Source organism: Aspergillus brunneoviolaceus (assembly GCF_003184695.1).
Source record: "Aspergillus brunneoviolaceus CBS 621.78 unplaced genomic scaffold BO95scaffold_70, whole genome shotgun sequence".
NCBI classification, from domain to species: domain Eukaryota; kingdom Fungi; phylum Ascomycota; class Eurotiomycetes; order Eurotiales; family Aspergillaceae; genus Aspergillus; species Aspergillus brunneoviolaceus.
Genome location: NW_020290800.1, coordinates 139966 through 155635, shown reverse-complemented (window position 1 = coordinate 155635; position 15670 = coordinate 139966). Strand labels below are relative to the sequence as shown.

General features: G+C 52.0%; 4 protein-coding genes across 4 annotated transcripts; 2 read left to right on the top strand and 2 right to left on the bottom strand.

Annotated features, from left to right (window-relative positions):
* Positions 1–625: 625 nt before the first annotated feature.
* Positions 626–5230, top strand: BO95DRAFT_467256 (ubiquitin-binding TORC1 subunit KOG1; the record flags this gene model as incomplete). The annotated part of the gene is made up of 5 exons (XM_025589275.1): positions 626–1075; positions 1137–4189; positions 4246–4579; positions 4629–4966; positions 5041–5230. 5 exons carry the CDS (start codon positions 626–628, stop codon positions 5228–5230), a joined length of 4365 nt encoding a protein of 1454 aa, XP_025438600.1.
* Positions 5231–6305: 1075 nt separating this feature from the next.
* Positions 6306–9868, bottom strand: BO95DRAFT_251442 (uncharacterized protein). The gene is made up of 3 exons (XM_025581436.1): positions 9621–9868; positions 9345–9487; positions 6306–9261 (listed from the first exon to the last, which is right to left on the bottom strand). Exons 1-3 carry the CDS (start codon positions 9655–9657, stop codon positions 6520–6522), a joined length of 2922 nt encoding a protein of 973 aa, XP_025438599.1. The 5' UTR covers positions 9658–9868; the 3' UTR covers positions 6306–6519.
* On the bottom strand, positions 9869–11005 carry BO95DRAFT_251441 (uncharacterized protein). Its single transcript, XM_025581435.1, has 2 exons — positions 10794–11005; positions 9869–10726 (listed from the first exon to the last, which is right to left on the bottom strand). Exons 1-2 carry the CDS (start codon positions 10852–10854, stop codon positions 10080–10082), a joined length of 708 nt encoding a protein of 235 aa, XP_025438598.1. The 5' UTR covers positions 10855–11005; the 3' UTR covers positions 9869–10079.
* A 1716-nt stretch (positions 11006–12721) lies between these two features.
* BO95DRAFT_476125 (PA and RING finger domain protein) lies at positions 12722–15567 on the top strand (the record flags this gene model as incomplete). The annotated part of the gene is made up of 2 exons (XM_025589911.1): positions 12722–14906; positions 14940–15567. 2 exons carry the CDS (start codon positions 12722–12724, stop codon positions 15344–15346), a joined length of 2592 nt encoding a protein of 863 aa, XP_025438597.1. The 3' UTR covers positions 15347–15567.
* Between the last annotated feature and the right edge of the window lie 103 nt (positions 15568–15670).

Here is a 15670-nt window from a genome sequence, read left to right as displayed (position 1 = left end):
AAGTCGTCCAAGTTCCTCAAGTCATAAAGTTCACTGAAGATACTTCGTAGTGCATAGAGATAAACAAAATGTACGGAGGGAGTATGAGTGAGTTAGAATACTGCCACTGATGTAATGCCGACCGCCGCGGCGGTCTGCAGATTAGCGGCCGCCGGCGATATCGATATTCCGGGCCAACTCGATGCCAAGCAGGATCACGGCCAAAGCTCATAGCACTCTCAGGTTACTGCAAGACATCATCATTCAGCTCTCTGCACGCCCCAGAGCTTGTGCCAGCGGCCTCAACGATACGAAGGGCTGGGGAGCCTCACTAATCAATCACATCCCACTAGCTGGCAAATATTCCCTTTGGAAAGAGTGGTACTCTGGTCGATTGACCGCCCGCTCTCCGCATCGGGCGTATTGGATCTGCTTCCAGTGCATGCACTGTGACATGATTGTTGATAAGGTGAGAGCACACTCGCTTCTACCCCACAATCTTCAACACCTGGAAATTCACCCACCTTCTCTCACTGTCACCTTGGATCTGACTACTTCTCCCATATCATCAGGCGACAGTTCATTTCATCGTACTGGATTGTACATGATGATTATCTGCGCGCTACAACAGCACCGGAACTAGAAAATGGAGCAGAATAATACAGACCACCGACAGGCCTCGAGCCTCCAATCCGAACCCCGAAAGCACCCACACAAGTCCGTTCGTGTTGCTTTTGGCCCTGACCTCGAAACTCACATTCCACCCCGCGACATCTCCCCCGCGCCCGTTGCTGGACACCACCGATCCTTCACCACCGTGGAGGCCAAACCGCCGCCTGTGATCACACCGGAACGACCGACGAGCTCGTCCGCCGGCGAGAACTCAGTTATCTTCGATGTCAACCCGCGCCTGACTATGGATCGTCCGTCCGAGTCTGCGCGCCCGACCGCGGCCCTGAAGAGAGCCAGGAGTGATTATGGACCTCGAGTGGGATTTGATAAAGCTATCAATGGTGACGAAGAAGAAGATATTGCGATGCGCCATGGTTGGCAGGAGGAATATACTTCAAGCGAGTACTTGAAAGTCCTGCATTCGGTGAGCAGTGGCGCTACGCCCCAAGTGCTAGGTTGTCCTCTAACAGGCGAATCTCTACTAGAATTTCTACATGTATTTCACGGAAAAGCGCCATGAGACGAATGGAATCCCACGCGACCCTGTCGGAAGCTGGCCGAGTCAAGACTGGCGCATGAAGGACCGTCTCAAAACCGTTTCTGCCGCGCTTGCCATCTGCCTGAACATCGGCGTTGACCCCCCGGATGTCGTGAAGACCAACCCTGCGGCAAAGCTGGAGTGTTGGGTTGACCCGACCTCTACCACATCCCCTGGTGGCTCCAACAAGATCATGGAGCAGATCGGAAAGAAACTACAAGAACAGTATGAGACGCTAAGCTTGAGAACTAGGTACAAGCAGTATCTTGACCCTTCAGTCGATGAGACCAAGAAGTTCTGCATATCATTGCGTCGTAACGCCAAAGACGAGAGGGTTCTCTTTCACTACAACGGTCACGGTGTTCCTCTTCCTACCCAGTCAGGCGAGATTTGGGTTTTCAACAAGAACTACACGCAATACATCCCAGTCTCACTGTACGATTTACAGTCATGGCTCGCAGGTCCGAGTCTGTTCGTCTTTGATGTTTCACATGCTGGTAACATCGTTTCCAACTTCCACACTTTCGTTGAGAAGCACGAGAAGGAAAATGTCGAGGCGAGAAAGAGGGATCCGAATGCCATCGTACAAAATTACGGAGATTGCATCATTCTCGCAGCGTGTCAGAAGGCTGAGTCGCTGCCGACGAATCCAGATCTTCCTGCGGATCTCTTCACCTGTTGTCTTACTACGCCAATCGAGATCGCGCTGCGCTTCTTCATACTTCAGAACCCGCTCCAAACCAATATTTCTGTCGACGAATTTAGGGTGCCTGGTCGCCTACAGGACCGTCGCAGTCCCTTGGGAGAGTTGAATTGGATTTTTACCGCGATCACTGATACGATAGCTTGGAACACCTTGCCGCGAGCCCTCTTCAAGAAGCTCTTCCGCCAAGACTTGATGGTGGCTGCCCTGTTCAGGAACTTCCTGCTGGCTGAGCGGGTAATGCGCACCTACAAATGCCATCCGATTTCATCGCCTGAATTACCGGAGACTCATCATCATCCTTTGTGGAAGAGCTGGGACCTGGCCGTCGAGATGGTTTTGTCGCAGCTTCCAGCCCTGATTGACCATGAAGAGGGTCGCAGGCAATATGAATATCAGCATTCGACGTTCTTCGCAGAGCAGCTTACCGCATTCGAGGTTTACCTGTCGTCGGGCCCCACGGAGAAGAACCCACCAGACCAGCTCCCTATTGTCTTGCAGGTCCTTTTGAGTCAGGCACACAGATTGCGAGCTCTGATTCTGTTGAGTAAATTCCTAGATCTCGGTCCTTGGGCGGTTCACCTGGCTCTGAGCATTGGTATCTTTCCTTACGTCGTTAAACTTTTGCAGTCTGCAGCCCAAGAACTTAAACCAGTCATGGTCTTCATTTGGGCAAGAATTATGGCCGTCGACCATACTGTTCAGAATGACCTACTGAAGGACAATGGGATCCATTACTTCATCTCCATACTCAACCCATCTTCCCCAATCCCTGTGGGCAACGCTAGTGAACATCGGGCTATGTGCGCGTTCATTGTTTCAATCTTCTGCAAGAACTACCCCCAAGGTCAAAATGTGTGCCTCTCTGCCGAGCTTTTTGACTCTTGTCTCAAGCACCTCATGGATGTGGAGAATCCGCTGCTGCGGCAGTGGTCGTGTCTCTGCATCAGCATGCTGTGGTCCGACTTTCCAGAAGCGAAATGGATGGGTATTCGATGTGCCGCTCCTGCCAGGCTTTGTGAACTCAATTTCGATCCTGTGCCTGAAGTACGGGCTGCCATGTTGCATGCGGTCACCACCTTCTTGGGTATACCGGACTTAACCGATCAGGTAGCCCAGATTGAGGAAACCCTGGCCATGGCAGTATTACCCATGTCATCTGACGGCAGTGTACTCGTGAGAAAAGAACTCTTAGTCTTCTTCTCAGCTTTCGTCAAACGCTATCAGAACAAGTTTTTGATTGCCGCATACGAGGAGTTCCAGGATGAGAAGCAGAACTTACTCTCGAAGCTGAAACATGCAGGATCTCGGGTCCCTAGCCAAAAGGAAGTATCGGATGTTCCCGCAGCCTCGAGTCGAAAGTCGCATAGCCTCTCACGAAACACCACCTTTGGAACTATTTGGAAGCAGCTGCTAATTCTCTCTGTTGACCCCCACCCTGATATCGCGCAGGACGCAGGCATGATCGTTGACTACATTCACATTTGCCTCTTGGATTCACCGATGGCTTCATTGACTAACAAGATCCGAGACGAAATCCTGGACCTTTCTTATCGGGTTTCTCAGAAATTGCAGGTCGAAAAGCCAGAATCAAAGAAAACCGTGCCTCCGCCGACACCACCCGCCGTCGCCCCTCCCAAACAGGAAGGCTACCTTTCACTAAGTATCAAACGAACTGCTAGTGTGGCGGCCTCGCTTAAGAACCTGGCCTTCGGAGGCTCTAATGCGTCCGAATCTCAACCACCCCAATCGCCTCAATCTCTCACCGCGCCCAAGAGCCGGATGCCTATGACCCCAAGAGGACGAGCCCCACCCGAATGGACGCGCCCCCCGGAAGTCAATGACCAAGTTGCTCCCGCAACGGCCTACAACCAAGCTCCCACCCCTACGTCGCGAGGATTCGAGCCCCGGGAATCTTTTGCGGTCCCAGCCATTCCCTTGATGAGTAGATTCCTGGACTGGTCCACAGAGGTAAAATCAGAACTCCTTCACCTCATGAGCGATAAGTTTCACTACGAATTTGAACAATTTCTCACCCGTCTTCAGTATTTCCGGGAACCCCAGATGAAACCCAATGAACCCGACGAGCCCGGTAGTGCCGATTACAACGAACGCCTCTGGAGACGAAGCCGTAATGAGAAGATCATCTCTGAGACCCAACCTCTGAAGGGCAAAGCAGGCAGCAGCCGATGGGATAATTCATTGTCTCTTCTTTCTAACAGCAGTCAACCTCTGAAGATGTGCTTCCATCAATTCGAGGATCACATTGCAGTTGCGGATGATAAGGATACTATCGCGTGAGTTCTACACCAGTTTGAAAGCCTGCACTGAACATACGCTGAACCCGTAGTAGAATCTGGGATTGGCAGAGACACAAGCGTCTCAACCGTTTCTCAAATGGCAACCCGGCTGGCTCCAAAATCAATGAAGTCCGATATATCAACGAGGATGACCAAGCTCTGTTGATGACCGGGTCATCTGATGGTGTTCTGAAAGTGTTCAGAAACTACGAGTCGGCGCATGATGTGGAAATTGTGACTGCATTCAGAGCTTTACCTGAACTCATTCCCAGCAATCGCAATGCTGGTCTTGTTCTGGACTGGCAGCAAGGTCAGGGTAAGGCATTAGTTGCAGGTGACGTGAAGGTCATCCGGGTGTGGAATGCGGCTACCGAAGTCTGCACGAATGTAAGTCGTTCCTGGCCTAAGAGGCTGACTGAGGCTGATCAACTCGTAGGACATTCCTGCTCGTTCGGGCTCTTGCATCACCTCCTTGACATCCGATCAAGTAGCAGGGAACATCTTTGTGGCAGGATTCGGTGATGGCGCAGTCCGGGTGTTTGATCAGCGTCTTAAGCCCACAACATCCATGGTCAAGGTCTGGCGCGAGCATAAGCAATGGATCACCAATGTTCACATGCAGCGCGGCGGCCTGAGGGAGCTTGTGTCCGGGAGTCGCAACGGCGAGATCAAGCTTTGGGATTTACGCATGGACATGCCCATCTCTACGTTCTCCGCCACAAACGACACACTGCGTACACTGAGTGTCCACGAGCATGCTCCAGTCTTCATGGTGTATGTACTCTTGATAACCTCCTTGGTGTCTTTTGACCGAAAGAAAACTCGCTCATGTCTCTAATCAAACACAGTGGTACAAACCGTCACGAAGTGAAAACCTTCAACGTCGATGGAACCTATCTCTCCACCTTCGAGCCCTACTCGAGCTTCCTCCATCACAACCGCTCCTCCCCAATCGCCAGCACCGCGTTCCACCCGCATCGGACCGTTCTGGCCTGTGCTGCACTGAACGACCACCATATCAACTTGGTGACATGTTAGCAGCCCACAGAGTATCCAGTCGCTCCTCTTCACCATAGTGGAGCTACAGGAGACCACACATCCCACACACCTAAACTACACGCACCGTGAACGAAACATTACCTCGCTACCTCCAAACCGACTGTCCTCTATTAGCGCAACCCTCCTACAGACACACCACCGGCGCCAAGGTCTCATCGATATTCCCCAGTTTCCAGAATCCATTTCCGTTCCATCCTACCACGTCTTTTCCTTCCAGTAATACTTCCCCCGCTTTCCCCTGCCATCGCTACCAACCACCCTCTACCTTCTCACAAACCTTCAAGGTCACAACCGCCTAACCCTTTAATACCCCTCCCCCCCCACCCTCTCACCATTCGTCCTCCAATTCTCCCCGGCGTAGAACCACTCGCAAGCAACATCAATTCTTTCTAATAAAATTAGCAACCCGGCGCTGTGGCTATTTCACAATTTACCTTCTCGCTTGTTCTTTACACACACACACACACACACACTTCGGGTTTTTTTTGGGCTCCTTATGCATGCATGTACGGTTGCTCCCCACGCTTAGCTGCCCACTTTTTCTATTGCCTTAATTTTCAGTTCGTATTCATTTCTTTTGTGTGGAACATCAGTCAGCCAATCAGTCATATGGGATGGAAATAGTAGATAATCGATCACCATTACCCAAGTACCCCAGGTAGCTACCTACCTACCTAGCTAGCTAGCTAGTCGAAATGAGACTGGATGGCGGATGTACGGCATCGGCATCGGCATCGGTATCAGCGTTTCGACTCGAAATCTTTCTCCCTGGCGCTATCGGAGTTCTACTTGTAGGAAATACATGGTGAATGCTGTAACTTCGAACTCGGGGTGGGAGTTTTGTTCTCGCTGCAGAGCTCACACTGGGAGATTCAGGTAGTGGCGGGGATGCTTGTTTCTTGCACGTACATTTTACAAGGCTGTATCCTGGTAGAAATTGGTAAAGCAGAGGATAGAAAGTGAAAACAAGGTTACTCGGCAGGGTGTGTGTATAGATATCGTAGAGTTCCTGTGGTTACTTGCGACAAGCATGGAATTTATGTTATTTATGTAACAGCGAATCCACCGGGCAGACCATGTAGACAATCACTTCCTGATAAGAAATCCTCCATAAGCCGTTGAGCTACAAACTCCTTTTGCTTGCAAGATGTGAGCATGCTGTGGTAAGTTCAGATGGAAAGACATTGTACAAGCGGCCTCCTCATTAGGCGGGGAGAAGCTGGTGCCAGTTTTGGCAGACACCTATGACTACGAGTCTCCATCCCATTTCACCACGCACCGCCCATAGAGTCAATGTCAGAGTCTTCCTCAAGGACAGTATAAGGATTGGTCGCTGAAGAAGTTCTGCGTCGAGCAAAGTGGCCGAAATTGGCAGATGGCAAAGACTCTCGACCAAGCGATGCCCCGCCGTTGGTACACCAATCCAGTTCGAAAAAAGTTCGATGCTTATCAGAACTTGGCGAGGAGCAGTCGGATGGTGCTGGCGTAAAGTCTGCAAAATTGCCGATCTGCTGCTCTCGGTCTCCCAGGACATACGAGGTCAAGTTAACAAGCGCATTGCCCATAAGTTCACTCATTTGCCTCGCAGACTTGCAGTCCTCTGTCGAATACCCTCGTTTCTTGAGTTTCTCACTATGGTCCTGAGCGAACAAGGCAACCTGGGCGCGAATGGTTTCTTCCCCGCGACTATCCCGCCGAAACCAGGCGTTGGACTCATCCAGCCTGGCCTGGTTCTGAATCAGGCTGTCCACGTACCAGGCAGGCCGTTTTGTCAACTGACTTGCAGGTTTGGACAGCCCAGGCGGAGGCTTCATAGGCTTGCTCTCGCTTTTCACGGATGAACCTGGAACGTGCCCGAGTGCGGGCTTGATGCTGCTTTGTGTGCCACACCCGGATGAAAAGATCTGGCTCTTGATATAAGCCGAAGCCTGTGCCTTGAGATCCAGTGTGGTAGCTCTATTGATGACATCTCGTGCTTTAGATGAAGACACCAGCCCCGAAGACTGCTGGACGTCCACAGAAAAGGAACTCGTATTGGGCGAGTTGCCCCATGCCCCAAAACGCCTTGCTTGATAGATATTTTGAGGCATGTATCGAGGCATTGGAGGCCAGTTGTTAGCCGTTGCTCCTTTATCAAGGTCTAGAGTGGCCCTCTCAAGAAGATGCCAAGTGGTCGTCGCAGCCTCCTCTGGTTGTAGTTTCTGCTTTCCAGTGTACACGGAAGCATCCGAGTGGGTTGGCGCAACAGCACTTGCAAAGGCACTTGCTCGAGACTCGTCAGTGCTAGGTGCCTTGACTTTATGAGAAACTACTGTGGCCTCTTCTGCGGTACCTTGTGTCCTGGTGTTTCTGGGCCCCTCGGCAGTACTTTTAAGCAGGGCGTTGACTTCTTCTTTGAAGATCCGTCGTTTCTCCTCAGCGGACAAGCTACTACTGCCATTGCTCGAAGGGATATTCTTCTGCGCGTCTGTCGCCTGGGGTTGACTGGAAGCACGATACGAAGATTTACTGGACTCCGGACACTGAAGTGTTCCAGGCCGTGCGGCAGGGGCAACGCTCGAGAATCCTGAAGCCAGAGTGTTTCCCTTAGATGTGTAGTCTGAGCTATATCCTTGCTGAGATCCAGACATCGGAAACTGCAAGCCCGACGAGATTCTGCGAGACTCGGCACGCTTGAAACGCTCTTGTTGGATTCGTGAAGATTCATAGGGGGAACGATTATACGTCTGATCGAAGTTTGCGCCGTACAAATGCAGAGATGACGAAAGGGGACATGATTCCTCAGACGCAGAATCGTGACTAAAAGATCCTGTCTTGGGTCCCTCGCAAGAGGATCTCTGGCTGGACAAGTCCACTGGCCAGACTGCCCGATCACCACTAGCATTATCGCCGCGTCGTTGGAATGGGCTCTCCGAAATGCAGCTGCGGGATTGGGGGTGTGAGCCCGAGTGAGAATAGCTGGAGCTTTTCAGGTAGTTCAGAGGATTTTGCAGGATAGGCCCATTGCCAGCTCCGTACCAGCCTTGGTCAGATTTCGCCTCGCTGAGAATATGTCTTTTCAAGCGTTTAGGTGTTATTTGATCATTGAAGGAATCGATGTCGCTGTCACTGGACTGGTAAACTCGAGAATAACGCGCCGAAGGGTTGTACTGGGTACTGGCACTGGGTCGGATTTCGGAGTCTCCTCCTTCATGAATAGAGTCGAGATATGATTCGCTGTAGTTATACCTCTTAACACGCGTAGGCGTAGAGGGCTTCTGAGAGCTATCATCAAGACCAGTAATATTAGCATGGCGTCTAGACGATGGGCGTGACGGGGACCTCGGCGAGTCTATTGCATGCAGTAGTGATGCGGTTTCCTCTGCATCGAGGACTGGATCAAACGACATATCGCCATATTCTCGAGCTTCGATAGCCTCAGTACTTGACTGATCTTCGCAAATCTCAAAGGCATTGTTGATGGATCCACGCAAGGTGGAAAAGCGCGAAGAAGCGAGATCTTCATCGCCGCTGCTTACTACCCTGGTACTAACACCAGCCGCACTCTCTAACATATATTGCCTCTGGGCCCGTGCACCTTTGTTTCTTGAGCTTTGCTTCAGGCATAACTCAAGTAGAGGAATAGGCTGAGAGGAGGCAAGGTCATCCAAATTATGGAGCTCATGGTCGTCAGTCTGTCCGAGATCTGGCTGACTACAAGCAGCAAAGACTTGTTGACGGTAAGGAAACTTCCGTGACGCCATAGTTGGGGAAGACTGATAGCTTGCTGCTTGATGAGTAGTACTTATTATCGATGGAGCGTCTTTGGACAAGTCTAACGAAATAGAACACTGCTTCGGGGTTGAAGCTGCGAGTACACGCGCTGGGGACCCCCAAAGTATGACAGGGGACTGTTCTAATATCGTTCCAGAAGACGGTGGCAGTGGCAATGAAAGCGAATGAGCTCTTTGGCGAGAAGCAGGAGTTGTGGGTAGGTGAGGAAGACGGATTGGCGTGAGTGACTGTAGAGACTAGGGAGTGGAGAGGCTTAGGTTAATGACAATGCGTAAAATGTGAAGCACGCTGGAGATAGAGACTGTAGTGGTAACTGTACCGCGATGGGTGATACGTTATTGAGCCACTCGGTGGTCTGAGTACGCTTGTCGGGAGAGTGAAGATGATGCAATCCTACAGGAGCTCTTCCCGGGGGTAAACTGTTGATCGTCACCGAGCCTTTGCCTCTGCGACCTCGCTGTCCTGATGAGCCAGTCAGCTGCCTGCCTTCAGTTCTTTTTTGTCTTTCTAGCAAGACGCTATCTCCATCTTCTTCTTCTTCTTTCTCTTTCGTTCAAGGCTGGCGCGAGAGAGAACATAAGGGGGAAACACCTACTGCGCCGTTGTTTTTTGGGCTTCAACACAAGCGACATGGCAAATAATCTGCTGTTGGACCCTCTGTTGTCATGGGGTGGATGTGGTTTCTAGGTGAATTGTTCACTGATGGCCACAAGGAGATAGACGGTGAAGAGAAACCATGTCTCAGTTGTGCCTTCCTGCGCAACGTGCCAGCTGTTAAAGCAAACGAAAAACGAGGAAATCGCTGTCCAACACCAGGGAGGTTAGTCGTCTTGTTCGAGGAACACAAAGAAAGAACTCTCCAGTCCAGGACAATCGGAAAACAATCAATAGTTATTAGACTAGAAGCATATACTCAATACTGAGACATAAAAAAGCAATGGCACTATTCCACCAGAGGCTGACGATTCCAGTGTGCAGTTGGTACATCACATGAAGAATCTGACCGCAAGAAAATATTGACAGTTATTCAAATACATTCATGATGATCACGTTCCTACCGGTAATTACGTTGTGCCCCGCCAGCGGTGCGTAGGTTGTCCGACGCCATCATATTGGATCCCATCATATTAGCACCCACTCGGCCTGAGTCGAGCTTACCTCCGGAGCTGTAGTCATTAGCACCAGCGCTCAGCTCACCAGTCCCATGAGTATTATAGCTGCTGCCTCCTTCTGCACCTCCGCCGCCGAATGTTTGTTGAGTGCGGCCTTCCGTACCGGACGAGTATGGTCCTGCGATATCTGAAGCCTCAACTTGATCGGATCCACGATTATAGCCATCCGGGCTGACATGCTGCACAGTGCTAGTATTTCTAGGCTCCATCTGCCTGGAGCCAGAGTCAGGACCGAGGCCAGTCATGCCTGAACCATACTCATCCTGAGCAGGATTGCGATTCTCAGCTTCCTGGCCGTAGCCAGATTGGAATTCGTGGCCACCCGAAGGCTTTGAGTCATAGCCGCTAGTGCGTGCTTCATAAGCAGCCGTGTTCTCCCCGGAGTCATATGTTCCAGAGGTGTAGGGGTCAGCACTAGGTTTTGCACCGCTGTCGCCGGGTTGAGGGGCATGGTGTCCAGTGTCAGATTGGCTGTAGGCCCCAGAGCTGGCGTTCTCGGCTTCGGGGACGGTTCCAGAACTGCCGGTGTCTGATTCCAAGTCAATCGGATTGGAGGCTCAACATGGGGAAGCCTAGCATGGGGAATATGCTTATACTTGATTTATGACCATGATGGCCGGTGAAGGCGTCTTTAACCTTGTGCATGAGCTTGGACATGACGGACTTGTGGAGTATTATCAATATTCAATGTCAAGTATGCAAGAGAACCACCGTGTTGATCGAAGTTGTAGTAATTAGGTGGAAACGTCGTGTTTGGGGCTGTATGTAGTCTAAATAGAGATTCCTAGCTCAAACGCCGGTTCGGTTCACGAGCAGCTCCAGAACAGCTTCTCAAAGACAGCAAACCTTAATGTTAGCTTGGTACATGGTTGAGCCAACAACAGCACGCCTGTCCGACTGATATGACGTGCGGATACCAATTATGGTTGACGAGAATAGAGAAAGAGGTCAGGAATGTGAATGTCGTTCACGTCATCTGGCGAACCCCGGCAATTCCAGACCGTGTTCTCATCAACGGGTACCAGCCACAGTCCCGCCCCCGCCATGGGAACACCCAAGCGGTCCCACTTCGATAATGGCACGAGAAGTTTATTAAAAGTACTGCCCGTCGGTCGGAGACGGTATGCTGCATCGGAAGAGCCAAAGTTGAATGAGTGAACCCCAGTTGCTCTCACTATCAAGATACCTTGTCTCTCAAATCATTTGCGCTATTTGCGCTAGGGTTGCTGAGCCGGTCGAGGGGAAGGGACGGGGGTGAACAGTGATCTGCAAGATAAGTTGAATCTCATTGGAACGACTTTGGGGGAAAAGAAATCCCAAGAACTCGCAAATGAGACAGAACGGTTGCAAGATGGAAGAATGCCGATTGCTTGATTATTGATTTGTACTCGTAGTTGTCGAGGAATTGGAATGCTAGGGAGTTTGAGATCATCAATGTTTGCGACTCGAAAGGTGGACCCTCCGACTAAAGAGTGAGTGGAGATGGTGGATGATCGGCGGGTGGGGGTGGAAACGAGGAGTCCATCTATGTTTATCGTGAGAAGGGTGGTTAGAGAATGAGTGGACTGTATACTGAGTGAAAGTAATACGTATACTCACTCATACATATGAGAGAGTGTGTTCTGGTTTTTGGTCACGTAGCATGCTGAATCGGAGGTGAGGAGATGATAATCGCATTCATTGATGGACAGGACAATGTGGACTGGACCTTTGAACCTTGGTTGCCTGACTTGGCCTGAGTTCGCAGGATGACAATCCCCGTCCACGTCCAGTGTCTATCTTAGCCTCAGGCAGCCACCGCCCCGTGACTGGGGGCTGAGGCTGTGCTTGCGTGTCTTCAGCAAGAGTACTCCGTAAACGCAGGAAAAAAAGAGGCCAGTCATTCATTCATTCATTCCTTCCTTCCTTCATCCTTACTTCTCTTTTCTTTCTCTGATATACCAAATCACCCATAGTCCTTCTACTCTGTATATTACTCTGCATCGTATTTGCGACCACTCAATTCCTCATAGTTCTTCTGGACGACCAAATTGGCGCGCGCGTGTTGACATCCTTCCTTTCCGCCCTCCCTCCTCCCTCTCTCCCTCTCTCTCCCCTCTCCCCTCTCTCCCCACCTCCCTCCTCCCTCCTCCCTCCTCCGATTTTCCCCCTCCTCTCCTCGCTTTTCGTCGCACTTTGGGGAGGTTCGACCTTATTTTCATGCGATCTGTCTGATTTCTTTTGTTCATCGTCTACCAGTTTTCCGCCTCTTCGTTTTCGATGAGTGCGGGTTGCTGTCGGCCTGCAGCGACCGTCTGACTGGTCATAAGATCCACTCTCTGCCAGCAACCGCAGGGTGCCACCATTAATTAGTACCACCTCGATAATCACAACTCTACCCCGAAGTTATTATCACGCTGCCTGGATACCGAAACTTTGACCGTGAAAGGTCATCATTTCACCCCTGTCAGCTACCAACCACACCATCTCCAAGACGGTCATTGTTTTTATTGTATCGCTTGGTGACTAGAGGCATTGCGTCACCATGCGACCACCACGCTTGATCGTGATTGTGTTTTGCTTGCTCTTCTTCCCGATCTTACTCACTTTTTTCTCGGCACTCACCACTTCCTCCCGCGTCTCTACGCCGAGCTCGCTTGCTGGTCAAGCGACGGGTCTCCATGCCCTTTTCTCCTTTAACCTTCCATCCTCGCTCTTTCCGCCCTCCGCAATCATCAGTTTGACCGATGACAACTCGACCTTCTTCCTGGCCAGACCTGCAGCGTTTGGCCCATTGCTCCCAGACAAGGGGCTGAGCGGTCAACTCTGGATTGGAAGCGGATTTGGAGAACGCACGACGGCGGGAGCGGAGGGGGAACTGGGCTGTTCAGATATTCCGGGATGGGGCGAAGGCGACCCTCACAAGCCAGGGACGGCCGACAGAATTGCGGGTAAACCACGAACCGGAACCACGAGCGAGGGAACGAAAAAGCAGGCGGATGCTCACTCAGATGCCGAATCCTCTCGTCTTCCAAAGGAAAGAGCAAAGACCGGCCTTGCGACGGATGACGGAACCGATGATCATCTGCACCACCCCCTTCCGGAGTCTGCAGGAACAGATGCAACTGCTATGGAGAAACCCGGGGATCACTCTCTGAGCCTACCCACAACTCACGCCGATATTCAATCTCTGCAGGAAAGTGCGGAGATTGACGGCAAGGTGGTTCTGTTGAGTCGAGGTGGCTGTGGCTTCCTTGAGAAAGTCAAATGGGTGCAACGACGAGGAGGTATTGCTCTGATTGTGGGTGACGACACTCGGGGTGGAAGTCTAGTGACTATGTATGCACGCGGCGATACGTCTAACGTGACAATCCCTGCGCTGTTCACCTCCCACACTACCGCCCATCTGCTGTCGTCGTTGGTTCCGCCTCAGATGGTCGAAGGTACGGAGGCGGATGACGCTCCCGCTACTCAAACTGGCCAGTCGGGCCATCGCACTTCTGGGAAGCAACCTCTTCACACAGCGACAACCACAGTAGTGGCTGCCTCAAGTACGCCCACTAAGCACGCGATGGCCGACAATAGTCTGGTTCCCGCCAGTCCGAAAGGCGGTCTTTTTCATGCCTTGCTGTCCCTACTGGGCCTTGGTAGCAGTGGAAGACGACCGTGGTTCTCACCTGAAGATAGCCGTCGCCCGCCAAACAGTGGAAACATTAACTGGATCATGCTAGATCCTTGGGATGACCATGCACCACCCCAGCATCAGGCAGATGTTAGCCGCTACCCAACGAAAGCAGACGGAGCCACCATCAACCGCAAAAAGCATGGATCACTATCGACCGGCTCGGATGCAGATGGGTTTGTGATCGGAGTCCAGGACTGGCGAGATCCAGACCTAGTCGCACCGAAGGGCAGTGTTCTTCCGACACCCACTGGGATCGCGGGCGTAGATGGGAACAACATCCAAAGCAGTGACAAAGCCACCGCTGCTGCTTTGAAAGGCGGCAGCATTACCCCGGGCAGTGGCGAGTACTATACCGTCGACAAGTCTACTGTCTCACAGAAAGGGAGCTCAAGCGGCTCGCAGTCTCAAAGCTCGCATCATAGCAGCGGCGATGATGACGCATCTTCGTCTGGAAGCAGTTGGCTTTCCAAGCTCTGGTCAAGTAGACATGAGCCCGACGTAAGCCGGGATGCGAGCGTCAAGGACACACTTGCTGCCGAAGAGAAGTCCCGCAAGCCTTCCTCAATCAGTCAATCAGGCGCGACGACAGCCGATCACGAGGGCTTGTGGGTCACTTTAACGCCGACGAGCATGTCTACCAGTCCATTCTTCGATACCCTCCTCGTCCTTGTCATCAGTCCGCTGCTTACACTGAGCGTCGTGTACATTCTGCTGTTGCTCCGGTCTCGCATTCGTCGACGAAGATGGCGGGCCCCGAAATCTCTGGTGGACCGCCTTCCCGTGCGAACGTATCACACAATTACCACCTCATCTTCTGCCTCTAGCTCACCGCGGTCCGTCAGCCCTGGCCCGGTCTCGCCTACATCCCCCCTGCTGGGGTCTGGAATTCGCTCAGACACCAAGGGTGCACTCAGAATTTCGTCTTCCAAGAAGGAGAAATCCGGATCCACTCTCTGGCGACGTAAGTACACGGGACGACAGGTCGAATGTGTTGTCTGCCTGGAAGAGTACGTCGATGGAGAAAGCCGGGTGATGAGCCTGCCTTGTGGGCATGAGTTCCACGCCGAGTGCATGTAAGTATGCCAGTTGATCTATATCCTGCCACTTCTAACACTATACAGCACTCCTTGGTTGACTACACGCCGACGGACGTGTCCGATTTGCAAGGGAGACGTCGTTCGGTCGATGGCGCAAAGCAAGGCCGGTGATATGCGCGATACTGCTGCAGAGCAGACAGTGGGCGAAGGTCAGCACTCTCGCGACGTTGAGTCTCAGCAGAGCGTATCCTCGGCTCCGGTCCCGATCGCCGGAGGCAGCGAGGACGAGCTGTCTGACGTGGAGCACCGCGCAGGCGTGGACGCAGCAATCCATGAGGCACATGCATCGTCCGCGCCACCGACGTGGCGCAGCTACGCGGCGTTGAGCTACTCTGCCCTGAGTGGGGACACGATCTGGCACCAAACTCCGACGGACGGGCGGCGATAAAGCCGCGGGCGGAAAAGTTGTCATCCCAGCGTTTGGATTCGAGCATGTGCTGCATTAGCGATCTTTTGATATCAGTGTTGTATGGCGTTTGCGGGTTACGTAGGCGTGCTGGCGCGGCTCATGGCCAGGCGCCGAGCCGTCAACGGGGGATTAATGAATGCCACCAAGGCGGGCTGGGATGGCTAGATAGCATTGCTTGCTAATCATAATCATAGCGTCACTGTTGTGACTTCTGTTGTTACGTCGTTGGCTCCAGCCTTGTGGTAGTTACAGGGATGATGATCCCTTAGCTGCTAGCCTAGAGTACGCATAGCATATATAGAG